Genomic DNA, 17,729 nt, shown 5'->3' with positions numbered 1-17,729 from the left:
CGTTTGTATTAGTCTTTATCCTTCAACACTTAAATTAGACATTGAATTAAGGTGAATTACACAACCTCTAATAATGCATCTAAATAAAGATAGGTGCATGAAGTTGGAATGATGTATAGCATTTTTTGAACATTCTATATTGATTGTTGCAAAAGTTGGTTTTCAGAACACAAAAAATTTGATCGTTAGTTCAGAATTGTACCTTTTTAGTTTACTATTGAACTACTAAATAAAGTATTTAAAAATTTGAATAGTTTTCACCATAATCTTTTTTTTTGGCATTAATTTATAGATGAAGAGATTCATATCTACAGACTGTATGCAATCATATTTACAAAGATTCATCTTTTTATCATTGAGGTAGGTCTACATTTCGGTAGTTACTGATACAAATTTTGCATGTGTTCAAATTATATTATTTAGGACAACAGTTCCTACAAATTAATAATTTAGTATTATTGTCTACAACGATTATATTTGTAACAAATAATATATAATTGTAAAAGACCTGCTCTCTTGGCATATAAAAATATCTATATGCAACCCGTACATATCTAATGACCATAGTTATATAAAACATTGAATTGGATTACCAAGGGTTATTTAGTTTTAGTTTTTATAAAATTTAATAATTTTAAAATTCAAAATTAATTAATAAAAAATGTACATCGATCTCGAACTATAAGTTTACTGTTTTATCAATTTGCTTTCAGAAAACTAAATTAGAAACATTAAGCTTAATAATTTCATAAATAACCAATGACTTTAACATATGATTACAATTTTAGTATTTATTGTACCAATAACAATAGCCCGTGCAACGCATGGGTGGATGACTAGTAGTCCTAATGTTTTCAAAAGTAAAAAAAATATACATGAATCAACTACTGATAATTTCAACATTGAAATACAACTTAACACATTCAAACTACTATAAATTACATCGCACATACACACACACACACACAAAATCAAATTTCATAATTATAAGTTGTAACCCTACCCATTCCCACACAAAAATCAACATGAATCATCCTGAGCAACATCAATACGGAACTACCACACTTCATCCCAACCCACATTGATTCCCCAATTTAGGTTTTTACCAAAACAACCAAAATACATGGAGAAAGATGGGTCTTGGAAGGAGTTTACTTTGCAAATCAATCTCCCAACAAATCCCTGAAATCCCTTTGATTTGGGGTGGATTTGAGGAGATCTGGGGAAAAGGAGAGGGGGGTGGGGGGGGGGGGGGGGGCGTTGTCGCACATAGACACAGAAGGAGAGGAGAGGAAGAAGAAGGTTGGTCGCACACAATGCTAAGTCCCCAGCTTCAGCACCAACAAGCCTTGTGAACGTCAAAGCGGTTGGTGCTAAGCACCTACCATGTTTACGAGGGGATCAGCTCAGATGTCATGTGAGCACATGGGGCGGGGGCGGGGAGGTGTGGGGGTGAAGATAAACCATAAGACCGAATAACTAATATTGATAGCAAAGGAGGTCAAATAGTCACCGTCAATAACAAGCAATGTGTAAACTAGTCCTTTAAGAAAAACTTGAATTTTAGCTCTTTAATAATATCATTAGAAGTTTAAAACTAGTCTTTATTGCTAAATTCTTTTAATGTAAACTATTGAATAATCTCACAAATAAGTATCATCTATTTAACTTGAAAAAGATGAGAAATCACAAATTAATTTTGTAGATCATGTTTCTTGCTAATATTTTTAGACTTGCTAACTAACTAAACTTATAATACTTTCAAGCTACACAAAATAAACTAGATAAATACTTATCTTAGCTAACCTTAATATAGAGTAAAAACATAGTGGTGTAGTGGTAGTAGTGTTTGGATAGGGGGGTGTTGGCACCCTATGGCACCCCCCTAGCTGCGCCACTGGCGCTGAAGCATAGGAACTAAGATTCGTGCTGAGGTCATGGTTCAGTTTTTATTTAAAGTTTTTTTTACAAGATCTAGTTTCAAAATAAGTTTTTGAAAATGGTTAATTTATCAAAATTTCGGACTAATCTACGACACATCTAGCTTGCCATAGCTTAAAAGCCATCCGATCGAGTCGAGGGAAAGAAGACAAGTTATATTGGTTCCCCACAACGGGACCAAGCTAGCCAGGAATGAAAAACGCCCAACCCAACCGTGCCATATCTAAGCAGAAGTGCAACCTACAATAAAACAAGAGGATCACACAGTAGTACACTAATACTCCCTAATTCCTCTCGTAGTAATCGTACATTGCAACAGGCGTATATACATCAGCACTAGCTGTCTAGCTGCAGCTGGTCCCGGGCGGCATTTGGCGGATGCGGTGCAGTGGATGGTGCATGGCCATAGAGTACCAAAGCTGCGACCATTATTCCCTGGAGCTGGCTGCCCGACAGACACTGACAGGGATGGGTGCCTCGGTTTTCCACGAAACCCTGCGCTCCGTCCGCAACGCCCCAGGCTTTGCAGTTGCTGCCAGCCTGCAGGCCTCACTGGTTGCGATCAGGTACGGTATGGCACGCTTTGCACCGGCGCTGGCGCACGCAGCGCCACAGCGTAGCGAGACGTCGATCCCGTGGTGGTCGGTTTACCACCAGGGGCGAGAAGAAGGGCTCTAAGCTCGTACCCCCTTCGTCCTATAATCCAAAAAATATAAGGAGTTTTAATTAAATACATAGTCTATCTAAATTCGTAGTATTAAGATACGTCTCATCCAATTAAAACTTTTTATATTTTGGGACGGAGGGAGTAGTAGTTTAAATTGGCTTGTGTAGCGAGCTCGGCTCGAATAGACACTAGTTTTAATAAGCCAAGTCAAATTAGTCTTATAGTTTGTAAGTTTAACGAGCTAGCTTTCGAGTTGCTTGTTTAGCATGTTAGAGCATCACTAGTGTGCAGATCACATACACACGTATTAAATATGGATCTATGTCAGTAACAGATGAAAGAAGTTATAATGTATCCCATCATAAAAAAGTAATCAAATGACGTGTTTATGTTCATAGCCAAGATTTAAGTTTTTTTACGAAGGGTGTATAGATTAGCATTGGTACCATGTTCGGTTACATGTATATTAAAATAAAATAAAAAAAATATCTCTCTGCTTTGCCACAATAGGAGCTAACATATGGGCCCAAACATTTCTCTCTTCACAAGAGTCAAGCCTCAACCTGGTCTTTGGCTAAAACCATCCGGAAAAGAACACAATGTATGGGAGCGATTTTATCCCATCTCTCTTATGTAGTACCCCTTTAATCTCTGAGTACTAGACATCACCGTATCTTCTTATACCCAGCGCTTCACAACTGGTGTTTAATTAATTATTTAATTATATCCAACTATATATATGTATTTACTATTTAGTGGATTCTTCGTTTCCACACATATATGATAAAATGATAAACTTAAAATTACACTGGTGGAATAAATGTTAATGAGCTTAACGAGCCAGCTCACGAGTCAAGCCTAGCTAGACTTCTCGCTAATAACACTGGTGGAGAAACCATTTATACTCTCGGTTGGTAACCCCCTTTAGTCCCGGTTTTTCAACTGGGACTATGAATCTGGAACTAAAGATGCCCATCTTTAGTCCCGATTGAAATAACCGGGGCTAAAGATCCATTTTTAGTCCCGGTTGGTAACACCAACCGGGACTAAAGAGAGGGTAGCGGCAGTCCCATTAGGTCTCTTTTTTTTTTCATTGTTTTTTAGCTAGAGTTTAATCCCTGTATTTTCTCCCAAATCAAGTGAGATACATATCCCAAATCAAACCTCAAATCAAAGTAACATTCCAAAACATTCACATTACAAATCTTAAGTTACTTATACACACAAATCAAATACATCACAAATCTTAAAAAAATTACACACAAACCAAATACATCACAGATTATACATCTCAGGTCATGCCACAAATCATAAAATTATACATCTTAGTGAATCACAAATTGTAAAAAAAAAAAGATGCCGGCAGCGGCTGCCGCCGCTCGCCACTGGGCCCGTGCGCGGCCCAGCCGGACGCCTGCTGGGTGGGAAGGGAGGAGGGGGAGGAGAGGGCTGCGTGGGAAGGGAGGAGGGGGAGGAGAGGGCCGGGGATGGGTTGGGAAGGGGAGGAGGCGGAGGGGGAGGAGGAGAGAGATCGATCTGAGAGGAGGAGGGGAGGAGGAGAGGGAGATCGATCTGAGCGGATGGGAAGGGAGGACGGGGAGGAGAGGGCCGGGGATGGGAGGAGGAAGGGGAGGAGGCGGAGGGGGAGGAGGAGAGGGAGGAGAGGGAGATCGAGATCTGAGAGGATAAGTGCGAGGCGGTTGTGGAGGAGAGGATAGGGAAGAAGGATTATATATTAAGCGTTGAATTTTAGTCCCGGTTGGTAATACCAACCGGAACTAAAAATCTTCTAGATCTTTAGTCCCGGTTGATAACACCAACCGGGAGTAAAGATCCCAGGGGGCCTGACAAGGTCTGACAGGTCTAGAACCGGGACTAAAGATGATCTTTAGTCCCGGTTGACCACTGTAGCCACCAATCGGGACTAAAGATCATCTTTAGTCCCGGTTTTTAGTGGAATCGGGACTATTGTGGATTTCGGCCGACCGACCAAAAATGGTTTCTCCACCAGTGTAAGCTTAACAAGCTAAGCCAAACTAGCTCAATAAAACAACGAGGCGAACCTTAGTTTGGATATGTTACTTTCTAGTTTCTAATACGTGTCTTTATATGTTCTCTAATCTCATCAACACAACTTCTCATATTAGGCTAACCTACCAATACTACGTACACTATACAAGCGTCTACTAGTGTGTCAAAGTATTCACACATACAAGAGAAGCATCAGTGGTGTGGTGGGACAACCACCAGAGTTCGAATCATAGCGCTCATAAATATTATGCATACGCAAGTGGGTTTTCAACAAGAATTTAGTGAGATCAAATATATATCGCTAGTTTTCGTCTCTTCAAGCATGTGTTAGGGGACGTATTCGTGAGTGTGTGAGTGTGGTGTAACGTGTATAGTGGTGTGCGTGCGTACCCGCCGTGTAATCGCAAAGAAAAAAGAAAGAAGTATTTCACATGCAACGCCTTCCCCTCATTTTCGACAGTTGTAGGCACTAAGGTTTGTTCACTTTGTTGCCGAAATTAACACTTCCAAATTTTGGTAAGATCAAAATTCGGCAAAGTTTGATAATGCTAAAATTTAATAGGGTAGAAGTGTGCGGGTGTTGTTTGGTTTGTTACCATGCCAACTACTACTGTATAGTGTTGTGTGGAGAAGTTTCTAAAAGATCACCAAAATTTGGTATGGTAAGGTGCGGTAGAGTATTTGGGATGTGTTTAGATTGCTATCTTGCTAAAAATTGGTAATACCAAAGTTTGGTGTGGAAGAAAATAGTAGCAAACTGAACAACCCTTAAATCCCCCCTCCCCTCCTCCTCCTCCTCCTCACATCTCGTTTTGCTCTACCCTATTTCTTATATCACTACTCTCTCTCTCTCTCTCTCGATCGACCTAGTGTTCACTGATGGAGAAACCCTTTGTACTCCCGGTTCGTAATCCCACTTTAGTCCCGGTTATCCAACCGGATAACCGGGACTACGAATCCAGGACTAAAGATCGCTATCTTTAGTCCCGGGTGAAATAACCGGGACTAAAGAATCTTTAGTCCCGGTTGGTGACACCAACCGGGACTAAAGATACTAAAGAGAGGGTAGCGGCAGTCCCATTATGTCTCTTTTTTTTCATTATTTTTTAGCCAGAGTTTAATCCCTGTATTTTCTCCCAAATTGAGTGGGATGCATATTCCCAAATCAAAGTAACATCCCAAAACATTCAGATCACAAATCTTAAGTTACTTGTACACACAAATCAAATACATCACAAATCTTAAAAAAATTACATACAAACCAAATACATCACATATTATACATCTCAGATCCATACAACAAATCACAAAATTATACATCTCAGTGAATCACAATTGTAAAAAAAAAAAGAAAAAAAGAATGGATGCCGTAGCGCCGCCTGCCGCCGCTCGCTACTCGGCCCGTGCGCGGCCTGCGTGCGGCCCCGCCGGCCGCCTACTGCGTGCGGCCCCGCCTGACACGTGCGGGAAGGAGGAGGGGGAGGAGGCGGCCCTCGCTGGGCATCGGATGGGAAGGGAGGAGGGGAAGGAGAGGGCTGGGATGGGAGGGATGGGAAGGGAGGAGGGGGGAGGAGAGGGCCGGGATGGGAGGAGGAAGGGGAGGAGGGGGAGGAGGAGAGGGAGATGGATCTGAGGAGAGGAGAGGCCGGTTGTTGAGGAGATTGAGGCCGGTTGTGGGGGAGAGGATAGGGAATAGGGATTATATACTACGTGTGATTTTAGTCCCGATTGGTAATACCAACCGGGAGTAAAGATCTAGGAGATCTTTAGTCCCGGTTAGTAATACCAACCGGGACTAAAGTGGTGATCTTTAGTCCGGGTTTGTGACATCAACCGAGACTAAAGATCCCCGCCCCTCTGACAAGAGACTGACAGGGGATGAACCGGGACTAAAGATTGTAGAATGGCTATGGGGTTTTAAACTGATCTTTAGTCCCGGTTATTTTTATAACCGGGACTATTGTGGTTTGGGGGTGACCGAGCAAAGATCAGTTTTCCAGTAGTGGTTGGTAGCCATCATCACCTCACCGACTCCTTAGGGCATTCTCAGTGTATACAACCCAAGTTGCCTATAGGTTCCCTTTAACTTGGGGCCCATGGAAATTTTCTACGAGAGCTACAATGTTTTGTTGATGAGAGATGTATAAGTATGGACCTCACATGCTAAATAAAATATGCAATTCCTAGCTACCTTTACATCTAACCTCATCATCGTCCATATATATATCTCGCCCTCAGAGAGATGGCCAGGCGTACTTTCTCGCATCGAGACGAGAGTTGATGCGACTTATTTATTCATTAAGGGCATGTTGTAAGCTTATAGCCGATTGATAGCATAGGATCGCCTAAGATTTTTTCCACAATTAATGTATATGTCAGTCATAAGAAGCTTATGACATCTCCTTATTTCCATATTGCATATGTCCTTACCTGCTATCTATCACGCTTATCAACCACCATCACCGCCCCCCTCCTTTCTGCTTTCCCACCCTAATCCTGCTCAAAAAATTGTCATTGGGCTCACTGAAAATGGAGCGGGAAGCTAGCTCGTTGGAGCATGAGTGATGCAACAGACGAGAGTCTGGAATTTTCAAGATTTTGCTCCAACATTTTACTTGAATTTACAAGATTTTAGCCATTAAATCCGATATTGCGGTAACGTAGGAAAAAAAAAACGGGATTGCTATATGGCATTCGAATGAAATTTGGGGATGAAATTTTACAGATTTTGGACCATTGGATCCATGCCAAGATTCGTGCATTGGCTTATCTCCTCCAACTCCAGTGGGCTCCCCTTCTTCTCCGGCGCCGGCGACACCTCAACTCCGGCGGGTTAGGGTTTGGGGTTGGGGTGAGGGTAGGAGGGTGGTTGGGGGAGGGGGAAGAGGGGGTTTCCTCAGGGCTTAGAGGGATGGCCGTGGGCGGCGGAGGACCGGCGGTGGGCGGTGGACTCCGGCGGGCGGTGAGGCGGTAGCGGCGCCGCCGAAGCCGCGGGGATGAAGGAGGGTGGTGGGCCGGCGTCGGCGGCAGGGGCAAAGCAAGCGTGGGATTAGGAGGCGGCGGCCGGTGGTGGCGGATCCGGCGGCGGGGAGCCGCCGGAGATGGGGAAGACGGCGGGGCGGGGGCACCTCATCGTCGCCGCCATGAGGAGAAAGTGAGGGGGGAAGGGGAGGGGGAAGGGGGAGGGGGAGGGGGCTCGCCGGGAGGGGGCCTCGCCGGCGCCATTGACCTTTTCCGGCCAGCCGGCGAGGCGGGCGGCGGCGCGGTGGGGCAGTGGCGGTGGTGGTGGCGGCGGATCGCACGTGGGACAGGAGGAGGGTGGCGGCGTGATCTGGAACTGGGGGAGGAGGAGGAGGAGTTAGGGTTTAAGGGCTGCACGAATCTTAAAGCACATCTAATGGTCCAAAATTCGAATGATAGGAGGTGGGATTTTCTGTCACATGATATATAGACAGCCAAAAAAATCTTTGGAATCCTTACTTGCGCCTCATCATTACCAGCTTAGCATCATTTTCCTCGGATTAGCTTGCCATTCTGGCTCAAGCTTCTTGTCCGCGTTGGCTTTTTGTGGCAATAGCCGCATCATATCGTCGTCCTGGTGGCCCAAGCTCTCTTCTCCGTACCACTTGTAATATGAGTCTACTTTCTCGATCCTATAAAAATAAATATTGTATAAGATATGATACATTCTAGTACTATAAATTTAAATAAGCTATTTATATAGTACTAGTATATGCCATATCACATATATATTATTTTTGTTTTTATAGAACGGGGAGAGTATATAGGTAGTTTAATTACCGAACTTCCCAACCTAGTGGTAGGCATGAGACGTCACTAGTCAGATCATTTAGGCCACAACAGAAGTTTCATGTTTCTTCTTGTCATGTTTTCTGGATATGCTAAATAGTTCCAAGAGCGTAAAAAAGAAAAGAAAGAGTAAAATAATTAAATAGTGTTGTCTGATATCATTGTAGTGGACACAACAGTTATGGCTTTGCTAGTCTCGCCTAATTTCAGTACCCTACGGCCCTACCACAACCCTCCTAAACTAGCACGAACCACTGTCTCCTACTTCAAAACATTCTGAACCAAAGTCCAGCTTCTAGATTTTTCACTTTTGATCTTTTTAAAATTTTATTTTACAAATAGATCCATCATAACTTATTATGAGAATGGATCATTTTTATGGCATCAACATCATTAGCGTCATGGTCCAATATAACAGCGCAATGACAGTGATGCCATCCCCTAGCTTCCTTGCAAAACCTATGGGCATGTTTCCGAAGCTTAAGATTTTGAGAAGCTGTGGGTTGGTAGCCAGCTTCTAAGAATCTAGAAAAGCTAAGTTCCCCTTCCCGTGGATGGTCGGGGCATGGTGGACCCCACCGAGACCTACAACGTCTGCCTCTTCAAGGTTACAAAAGGAGTGTCGAGATCTACTGAATCTACATCTTCCAGGTGTCAATAAGAGTATCAAGATCAACAAGATCTATATCTTCAAGGTGTTAGGAAGAGTGTTGAGACTTACAAGATCATCTTCAAGGTGCTAAAGCAGACACTGACGGATACCAGTGTCTTGTCTAAAGCTATGCCCACCATGAACTCCTTCTTCATCAACATCTTCGAGAAGCTCATCCAAAACAACAATAAAATCTATCTTTGGCAATATGAGCGCGCTCGAGTGGGCAGGGGTCATAGTTATTGAGACCGGACTAATAATTGAGCCGACAAGGCTCTTGGTTCGATGGTTCACTGGTTCAACCGGTTGAACCATTGGTCCAACCTAGTTCAATAGGTATTAAATATATTACTCATTCCTTGACATCACGAGGTGCATGATAGCCTAGTGGTTCGTGAGCTTCCTCTCTCACATGTGATCTTGTGTTCAAATCCCATCCTAGTCTCGTTTTCCCCTACCTGCTCCCCTGCATGCATGTCTTCTCGCGCATAGCTGCCACAAGGCTGGTTCAACTACAGTTTTCCCTAGTTTTATAGCAATTTTTCCTCAAAACAGGACGCTCCAATCGGTTCGATTGCATATCCAGTCTTTTAACTAGACCGGACTGGTATAGGCTCTGGTTTTGGTTTTTACAGGTCCAACCGTCGGTATGGTTCGGTCTTAATAACTATGGCGGGGGTGCCCTGAGGATTCGAGGTGACCCAAGCACGGTGGCTAGTCGAACACAAGTTTTCAATCCCTTGGGGACCTGAGCACTGATTAATTAGTGCCCTAAAGGTTTAAGGAGAGTAGATCGGATCCGGTGATTACTTTTAACCACCACTTTACGTTTATTGTAGGGTGGTTCAAACTTAATGTACAACTCATCCACAACTTGTACGTGGCCGCATATGCAGCCCCTTGCATGCCCACATCACGTTGGAGAACACGAGACGTGCGATGTGGCTCATCTTCAGCAACATTCCCTAGGGGCCACCTCTATTGGATACAGTGGCTAATAGGTAGGCTCGGGGACAGTTTTAATGAAGACTTTTACCTCCCATCTCTACTTGTCATTCGGTATATGTAGCTATCACATCTGACCGACTAGCTTGGAGGTACAACAATAATACTAAACATATCAAATTCAGAAGAGTAGACCTCACTCCTACATGCATGCAATGGCATTGTGGACTCCCCTTCACGTATAAGGAGAATTCACACCACCAAGAAAAGGTTTGCACTTTCATCTAAGCTAGGTTAGCCGAACATTCAGTGAGCAAGCAACCTCTCCTTCTCACTTAGAACTTTCTACATCACTTTGTAGTTCACCTCACCATCCATGCATAGTCCATCACACAAGAGTAAAGTGTTACGCAACCGTGTGGGCCGAATTTGTATATCCGATTGTGTTCACTCTATTCACGTAATTAAAACCCTAACTCAGAACTGGCACCCCGGCCGAACTCACAGAGGGAGTACTTAGCTTTCTCACTAGAGGAGTTCCGTACTCCGACAAACGCCAATATCATTTGCGCCATCATGTTGGACCACAAAATCAATGATGTTGGCGCCACGAAAAGAGACCATTCCTAGAATAAGTTTTTAGGTGTCTATTTGTAAATTAAGTTTTCAAAAAGATCTAAATTAAAATATAAAAAATCCAGAGCCCAGCTTAGCCCTAACCATGCCTGGTATGGCCCAGCCTGGCTCTCCTAGCGCAGCCCAAACCGATCAGCTGACTCACTAATCCAATTCCAAATACCACACGTAATGTACTCCACTCCATTGATCACTCATCAGTCATCACTCACTGTAATGCACTATCCATCCATTAATTTTCCGCCCTTGATTCACGTCGACCGACCGAGACGGAGTCATGTCACACGGTCCTAATTTCTTTCGCCGTGTGGAAGGCATTGGATGGATCTCCCCAGCCACGGGGCAAGCGAGGGGGAAAAGGGCTCCGAGCCCACAAAGGACGAGCCGGCTATGCCATGCCATCATCATGGCAAGATCACAAACTTCACGGGGGATATATGTAATGTAGGACTAATAATAATATTGCAACAATTGTGTTTCTGCCTTTTTCGCTGTGATCATTACACGGGTCCAGCCTTTTAGGGATAACAATAGTTACCTATAACACTTGGAGGGTTGAAAATCTAGTGTGTCCTCATATACTTTATGTGTATACATCTTGGTAGGATATTTGGATTTTTTTTTAAGCCTTGTTCAGTTAGTCTCCAAGAGAGAGGGAATTGAGGGAATTAATTCTACATCTTAATAAGTACGAAATAAATTACCTTAACCCTCGAAAAAAATCACCTTCAGATCCCCTCAACCTTAGCGATCAATTATCCCAGCTGAGCACATACAAAGTGGACATTCTTATGGTGCGGGTGTTTGGGTTTTCCATGTAATTAAAAAGAAAGGCCACGTGTCAGCTTGATATAAAGATCGCACGATGGGTACGTATGGGCTCGATGGTGTGTTCAAGGGTTGATGCCATGCCAAACCAACAATATTGTTGAATAATAGAGGATTAGATATTGAACACATTATATTGATCCTTGGGAGCCTATGTATATAGGAGTACAACACTTAGTTCTCAAGTAAGCATAGACATATACTCCCTCCGTTTCAAAATATTTGACACTGTTGATTTTTTAGCACATGTTTAACCGTTCGTCTTATTTAAAAACTTTTGTGAAATATGTAAAATTATATGCCTACATAAAAATATATTTAACAATAAATCAAATGATAGGAAAAGAATTAATAACTACTTAAATTTTTTGAATAAGAGAACGGTCAAACATGTGCTAAAAAGTCAACGGCGTCAAACATTTCGAAACGGAGGTAGTAGATATATAGGAGATACACCACGACGTGTGAATCTCATATGTATCCATGTTTTATGCAGTCATACACCACGATGTGTGAATCTCATATGCATCCAACGTTTTATGCATCTATAGTGTATCACGTTGTCCCTTTTTCTGGATAAGGAATGATTCAAAGTTTATGATATTCGAGGTCACACACAAGTTAATTTAATAACATCAAAAAGTTTAAAAATTGTTTCAAAAACTTTTCTAAAATTGCTGATAAAAAAATATTATGAGACATTGTCCCGTTACAAAGCTTGGAAAGCGTGATCCGAATAGTCCATCTTTGCCAAACGGGTAGACGGTATCATCGCTTTGAAAACGTGGTGAGGGAGGCCCTACAGAGTCTCGAGTCTTCTAAACTCTAACACGAGATGTTTACAGTCGATTGCATTTCAGTTTGACTTTTGAACCTCTTGTGTCTGCACAGAAATTGAACCCGACAAGTGTCCTGCTAGATAGTTTCAGCCTTGATGGAAGCCACATGCTATATATAAACCAAACAAGCTAGGTTAGCGATCAAATAACCATGTCCATGCTGGGCCAAATAGTTGCTAATCCTCTGTACCGACAGAACATGCCCCCGACACAACAACAGTTCTTGGATAGAGAAAAGAAGTTTCTCGTCCATCCATGTAAAACAGTGAACAGTCTGACATGAAAAAACATCAAAAGATGTTGCCCAGGTAGGTCAATTCTGTGAGAAGCTAATCATTAGCATCATAGTCTCAACGGTTATCCAAGATGAAAGCTGACAGGTCAAGAATTTTGCACAGCACTGTAATATATTTACTTCGATGAATCAGAGACCCGTCGTACACATTTTGGGCCAGAAACACAGCAGATGTCAGTTAATACTAGATGGCATATATACAGTTGACATTGGAGGGAGAAGAATAAGTGTAGGTACACAAAATTGCCTCTGTGGTTTTTTATGGCAGACTTGGAGGGGAAAGTGATGGTTTGGTCACTTTTAGCTCTCCGCAATCACTGATATAAACAGTTTTTAGCGGGCGATCCCACAACGCTCGAGCAGTTTGAGCTCTTTCATCACCAATCAACTGGGCAAAATCATTGAAGAAGCGGATCCTTTCAGCTGGTTTATAGGTAGGAATAGTTGCAATGCTGGTTATAACATCCATTCCTGCACAATAAATTAAATAAACATTAAGAAGAGATTAGACTAATTTAGTCGGGGGACTGTTAATGCATAACAACTATTTTCCTAAAATTAGCATATATTTACTGGGCAATCTAGTAAGTATCATAGCCAAATTGCTTCAATTGCATGCATGTTAAGAATGGCAGGATCATATGGTCTACGGTAGTCTACAATGTAGTAAAAGGAGAAAAGATATGGACTGCCTCAGGCAGAGTTTCTGCAGCACTACTACAGTTAACGGATACAATTTACGGAATAAATTTCAATACAGATAAACTCCAGAAGTAAATTAATTTATACTGGACTGATAATCTGATATTCACAAGTTTTAACCATATTCAATATGTTCATAAGACAATGTGATCTCTAAATTATTTCATAAGATGTCGGTGCCATAGTACATCTTTCACTGTACATATGCATTCCAAACAGATGAACCTAATATCTATTATCCACATGTGATAAATCTGCCACTTGGAGAAAAAAAGAAGCAGCATCAAACTATCGGCCTTAAATGTGCATCCACATCACCATTCTCAACCACATATCAGTGGAGTATGGCAATGCTACCCAACAATACATGGTCCCAAACACTTTAATGAAAGCACTATTGAGAACATAATCGTTCACCACATGATTTGACTTTTTGTATTTTATACTTTTTTCTCATTTGCTCAAGAAAAATGAAGCTAATAAAAAGATAGTAATGGCTACCTTTACATATTCACAAAAAAAATGTCATACAGTCTTTCTGTTTTATGTAATTAATATATACTTCCATGGCTATACGGAGAGTATGCTTTGTTAAGAAAAAGGGTTCTTCATGCAAAGAAAGATAAGTGGTAGCTGATTTTTTTTTTCATACACTGACTTAATCAGAAATAGATTAAAAACCACTCGGTCCTCTTTTTTTTTGGGCAAGGAAATCAAGACAGTTCTCTATTATGCTAGAAGCATCCACTTGATTTATACTATTAACACATTAGCTCTTCTGTAAAAAATTTCAACCTTGAATTGAATGGACTGCCAATCGTGCAGAAATAATCTGATAAAAACACAAGTTGCAAGACCAAATAGTAAAAAAAAGGAATTGCGGAGAAAACAGTTTTTTTTTTTTTTTGACGATGAAAACAGCAGGAGAGACTCCTACTGCGATATATTAAAACTATATAATAGTTACAAATTACATATGTACAAATTATCATGTAAAATCTTTCGAATTAGCCGCTTTCTGTTAATCTGAATCAACAATATCATCATTAATCATACAGTGGCAATACTAGTTTCCATTAAGACAACAGAAAGCAACTCGTACAAAATTGAAGCTTCATGTCAATTCCACTGGAATATATCCAATTAATACACTTGTTTAACTCAGTGCTTGGAAGTCTGTTTTAGTCGCCTATGTGTGCATGTGAATGCAGAACTTGACAATCAAAGTTGCTTATAGAAGAAGAAAAATGGATGCTTAAGAAAAAACTGTTGGTAATAATCAAATACTGAAACTGAGACTAAGTAGCTAGTTCAGTTCAAATGAGTAACACTATTACACTTCAAGTGGCAATGGGTCCTAATGACAAGCATTAGTGTGCCTCAAGTGTCATGTGAATATAAGTTATATAGTTGTATGTGCGCATGCATTTGTTGCGTCTGCCCATGCATGTGCATGAGAGCATGCCGCATGGGCATGCAGATGCAGAACGTGGGCATGTGCTTTTTTGGGGATAGAAGGGCCGTGCTTTTAAGTTCTTGATGCATAAAACTTAAATATGAACTGCTTTGTAGTTAACTACTGCCCTGGTTGTTGTTGTAAAGTTTATTAAATTACGAATCAAACTGTCAAAGCAGACATGTCAGTCTTAAATTAGCTAGAAGTAGATTCTCTTTTGGGGTGACATGTTCAATGGCAGTATAAATCTCATTGATGAGTTGCTTGGTTTAGTTCAATCTACTTCTGATAACCACCAGAGATCTAATAAATCAGAACAGGGAAAAACAATGAAGTATGCACCAAATTTGACTATATGAGGATGATACACTCTCTGGTGCTGTTTATTGACAATGTGGCACATTGTTAGAACAAACCATGGCAGGAATTGATGATGAGTTATACTGTGGTGAAGTGCAGAGAAGAAAAAAAAAAGAATTAATCTTAGTGTGATAACCATCCTTGGTGTTGAGACAACAAAAAGGAAGAAATAAAATGACAATTTCTTTACAAGCTGATATTACTTGCAGAAATTGGTAATAATAAAACATCTAACTTTATGTTCTGCATGGATGAAGTCCTAGCCAGAATACGGACACAACTGTTTGTTATTTTGTTAATACTCATGCAAAGCTGCAAAATTTGCATTTTTTTCTTCTCTGTTATGTACTAATGTTGATTACTTCAATGAAAACATGTTTACCTTAGCAAGTGTATATAACTATACCAAAAGGAGAATGGAAGATGTCATATAATTATACTTGACAAAAAATGAAACGGTTTGAAATACATTTTATTTTTCTCTGTTTGAACCAAAGAAAATAGATTTATGCATGAATTTAATCATGCCAACCTTGCATTAGTAGATTACGCACAGGTCAAATCCCAACTTGTTCGAGGGAAAGACATTGAAATTCTTGCAAGACAGAATTTAACACAAAGTGTGCAAGAACCATTTAGTAAAAGTTCAGAAAATGAAAGCAACTAACCTTCCAATACAGTTCCAAAGACAATGTTCTGTCCATCAAGCTCTGGGCAGGGCCCTGGTCCAGTGGTAACCAAGAATTCAACATTGTGATAATTAGGATTGAGCTTGATGTCATCATCGTCATCGTTCTGTCCAAGGCACAATGAGAGGGTGCCAGGCCTTGCATGCTTTAGTTCAAATGCTTTAGGGTCAATAGTCTCAGCATTCCTCACAAGTCCGGTGGGAGGTTGGACCTCACCCCTGTCACGCCGAGGACCTTGGCGGCCAGCAACGAAGAACTGGCCCTGAAGGAGCTTGTGGACAAGTGTTCCCCGGTATGCAGCAGAAGTGCAAGCAGCTTTGAAGTTGGCAGTAGTGAGGGGGAGGAGTCGACCATACAAACCAAAAATTACACGACCAAGAGGTTCAGAATCAGGACATGTAGCAAGCTCAGCTCCTAAAGTGCGGTCAGAGCGAAAGTAGCTAGGGCAGACACTGAAGTCCATGAAGATCCGATCTGTGATGGTGGTATCAATGGCAGAGGTGGATGGAATGTTTGTGTCATCTAAGGCAGGGGATGATGAAGCGTATAGAAGAGAAGGGAGGACAGGGAGGAAGATGAGAGACCGTCTAGAAATTCTAGAGGATTCAATAGGTTTATGAGTATTATCATGGTTTGTTTTCGAGGGAAGAAAAAAAGCATGGTGGTTGTTGGGGTGGTGGTGGAGGCTGCTCAGGGAAACAGGGTAAGCCATGGAAGAAGTGGCCCTGGTATTTGATGAAGGCAACACCATACTGTTGCTAACTGAATTCTTCAGTTCTTGTCCTTCTGACGAAACAGCAGTAGAAAATCACTAATATCCTTCCCTGCAAATGTAATAGTTGGCTTTTGAGATATAACATTACTGAAATTCTAAAACCTACTGTTAGCCTCTTCGTTGTAGGGTCACAATTATCACTTGTGAATAATGGCAAATAGCTGACAGCCCAAACAATTACAATTTTAAAATGGAAGCTTTAATCTAATTCTCAACATACCATTCTCCGATTACTTCAAATGGAACCTGCATTGCGGTGAGGGGGTGTATGATGGTCACAGCAGGTCAGCAGCTATTCCAGAGTGAGCAAATATGGTCCTCTTAAGTAGTTGTAGTATGAGCGAGTGAATATTTCTCACCATGTCTTTGCATATCATCCATTCACGATTTTACTATAAGCAAGGTTTTTTGTTCTAAAATTTACCAGTTTCCTATAGGGCAGTTCCAACAATCAAATTCAAATCAGCATACTTTTTTTTTTACATTTCCAGGCATGTTGTCTCTTCGTTTAACTAGCTCGAAATTATGTTTCAGCAATTCAAACCAGGGGCGGATCCAACTTGGGGCATGGGGGTTCGGTTGAACCCCCGAACTTTTAGGTAAACAAACAAACTGTTATTACTTGAATTAAGAGAGGTTTAAGGCTATCAAATTCACGAACGCAAGCAAATTCCAGGTCCCGGTGGGGTGGGAGAGAGAGAGAGAGAGAGAGAGAGATGGATCAGAAAGAGGACGCACCAGGATCCCCTCCTCCCCTCCGCTGCTCTGCTTGCCAGATGGAGATCGCCGCCCGGCCCTCCGCTCGTCTTGGCGGCGGCGCAAGGAGCGGAGGAGAACGAGAACGAGACGGGAGATTTCTTTTTCTTTTACGCGATACTCGATTACTCCGCCCTTATCTCAATATCCCTTTTACATGGGAATTGTGCCGGCTGTTTTTTTTCGTTTTCATCAGCCGAATTTATGGCTATCAGATCCTTCAAGATTCGTGCTGGTTATGCAGGCAATCTGGTGTGAACCCATTTTGTCCCCCTATAGAAAGGCACCGTATCTGGTGCAAACCATGGTTGGCAACCTTAGAAACTCTCAATCAAGACTACAGGCTC

At 41.7% G+C, this 17,729-nt stretch overlaps 1 protein-coding gene across 2 annotated transcripts; it reads right to left on the bottom strand.

The window, feature by feature from the left end:
- Window positions 1–12,550: 12,550 nt before the first annotated feature.
- Window positions 12,551–17,534, bottom strand: LOC127783227 (peptidyl-prolyl cis-trans isomerase CYP28, chloroplastic). Of its 2 annotated transcripts, XM_052310459.1 has the most exons (3): window positions 17,365–17,534; window positions 15,831–16,675; window positions 12,557–13,115 (listed from the first exon to the last, which is right to left on the bottom strand). In XM_052310459.1, exons 2-3 carry the CDS (start codon window positions 16,600–16,602, stop codon window positions 12,904–12,906), a joined length of 984 nt encoding a protein of 327 aa, XP_052166419.1. In that variant the 5' UTR covers window positions 16,603–16,675; window positions 17,365–17,534; the 3' UTR covers window positions 12,557–12,903. The 2 variants fall into 2 exon arrangements, with proteins under 2 accessions (XP_052166420.1, XP_052166419.1); XM_052310460.1 differs by lacking the exon at window positions 17,365–17,534 and having other exon boundaries at window positions 12,551–13,115; window positions 15,831–16,658.
- Window positions 17,535–17,729: the final 195 nt, after the last annotated feature.

The sequence above is a fragment of the Oryza glaberrima genome, chromosome 8 (genome assembly GCF_000147395.1).
Source record: "Oryza glaberrima chromosome 8, OglaRS2, whole genome shotgun sequence".
Taxonomy (NCBI): domain Eukaryota; kingdom Viridiplantae; phylum Streptophyta; class Magnoliopsida; order Poales; family Poaceae; genus Oryza; species Oryza glaberrima.
The sequence above is the reverse complement of the archived record's forward strand: the minus strand, read 5'-3'. Positions and strand labels throughout refer to the sequence as shown.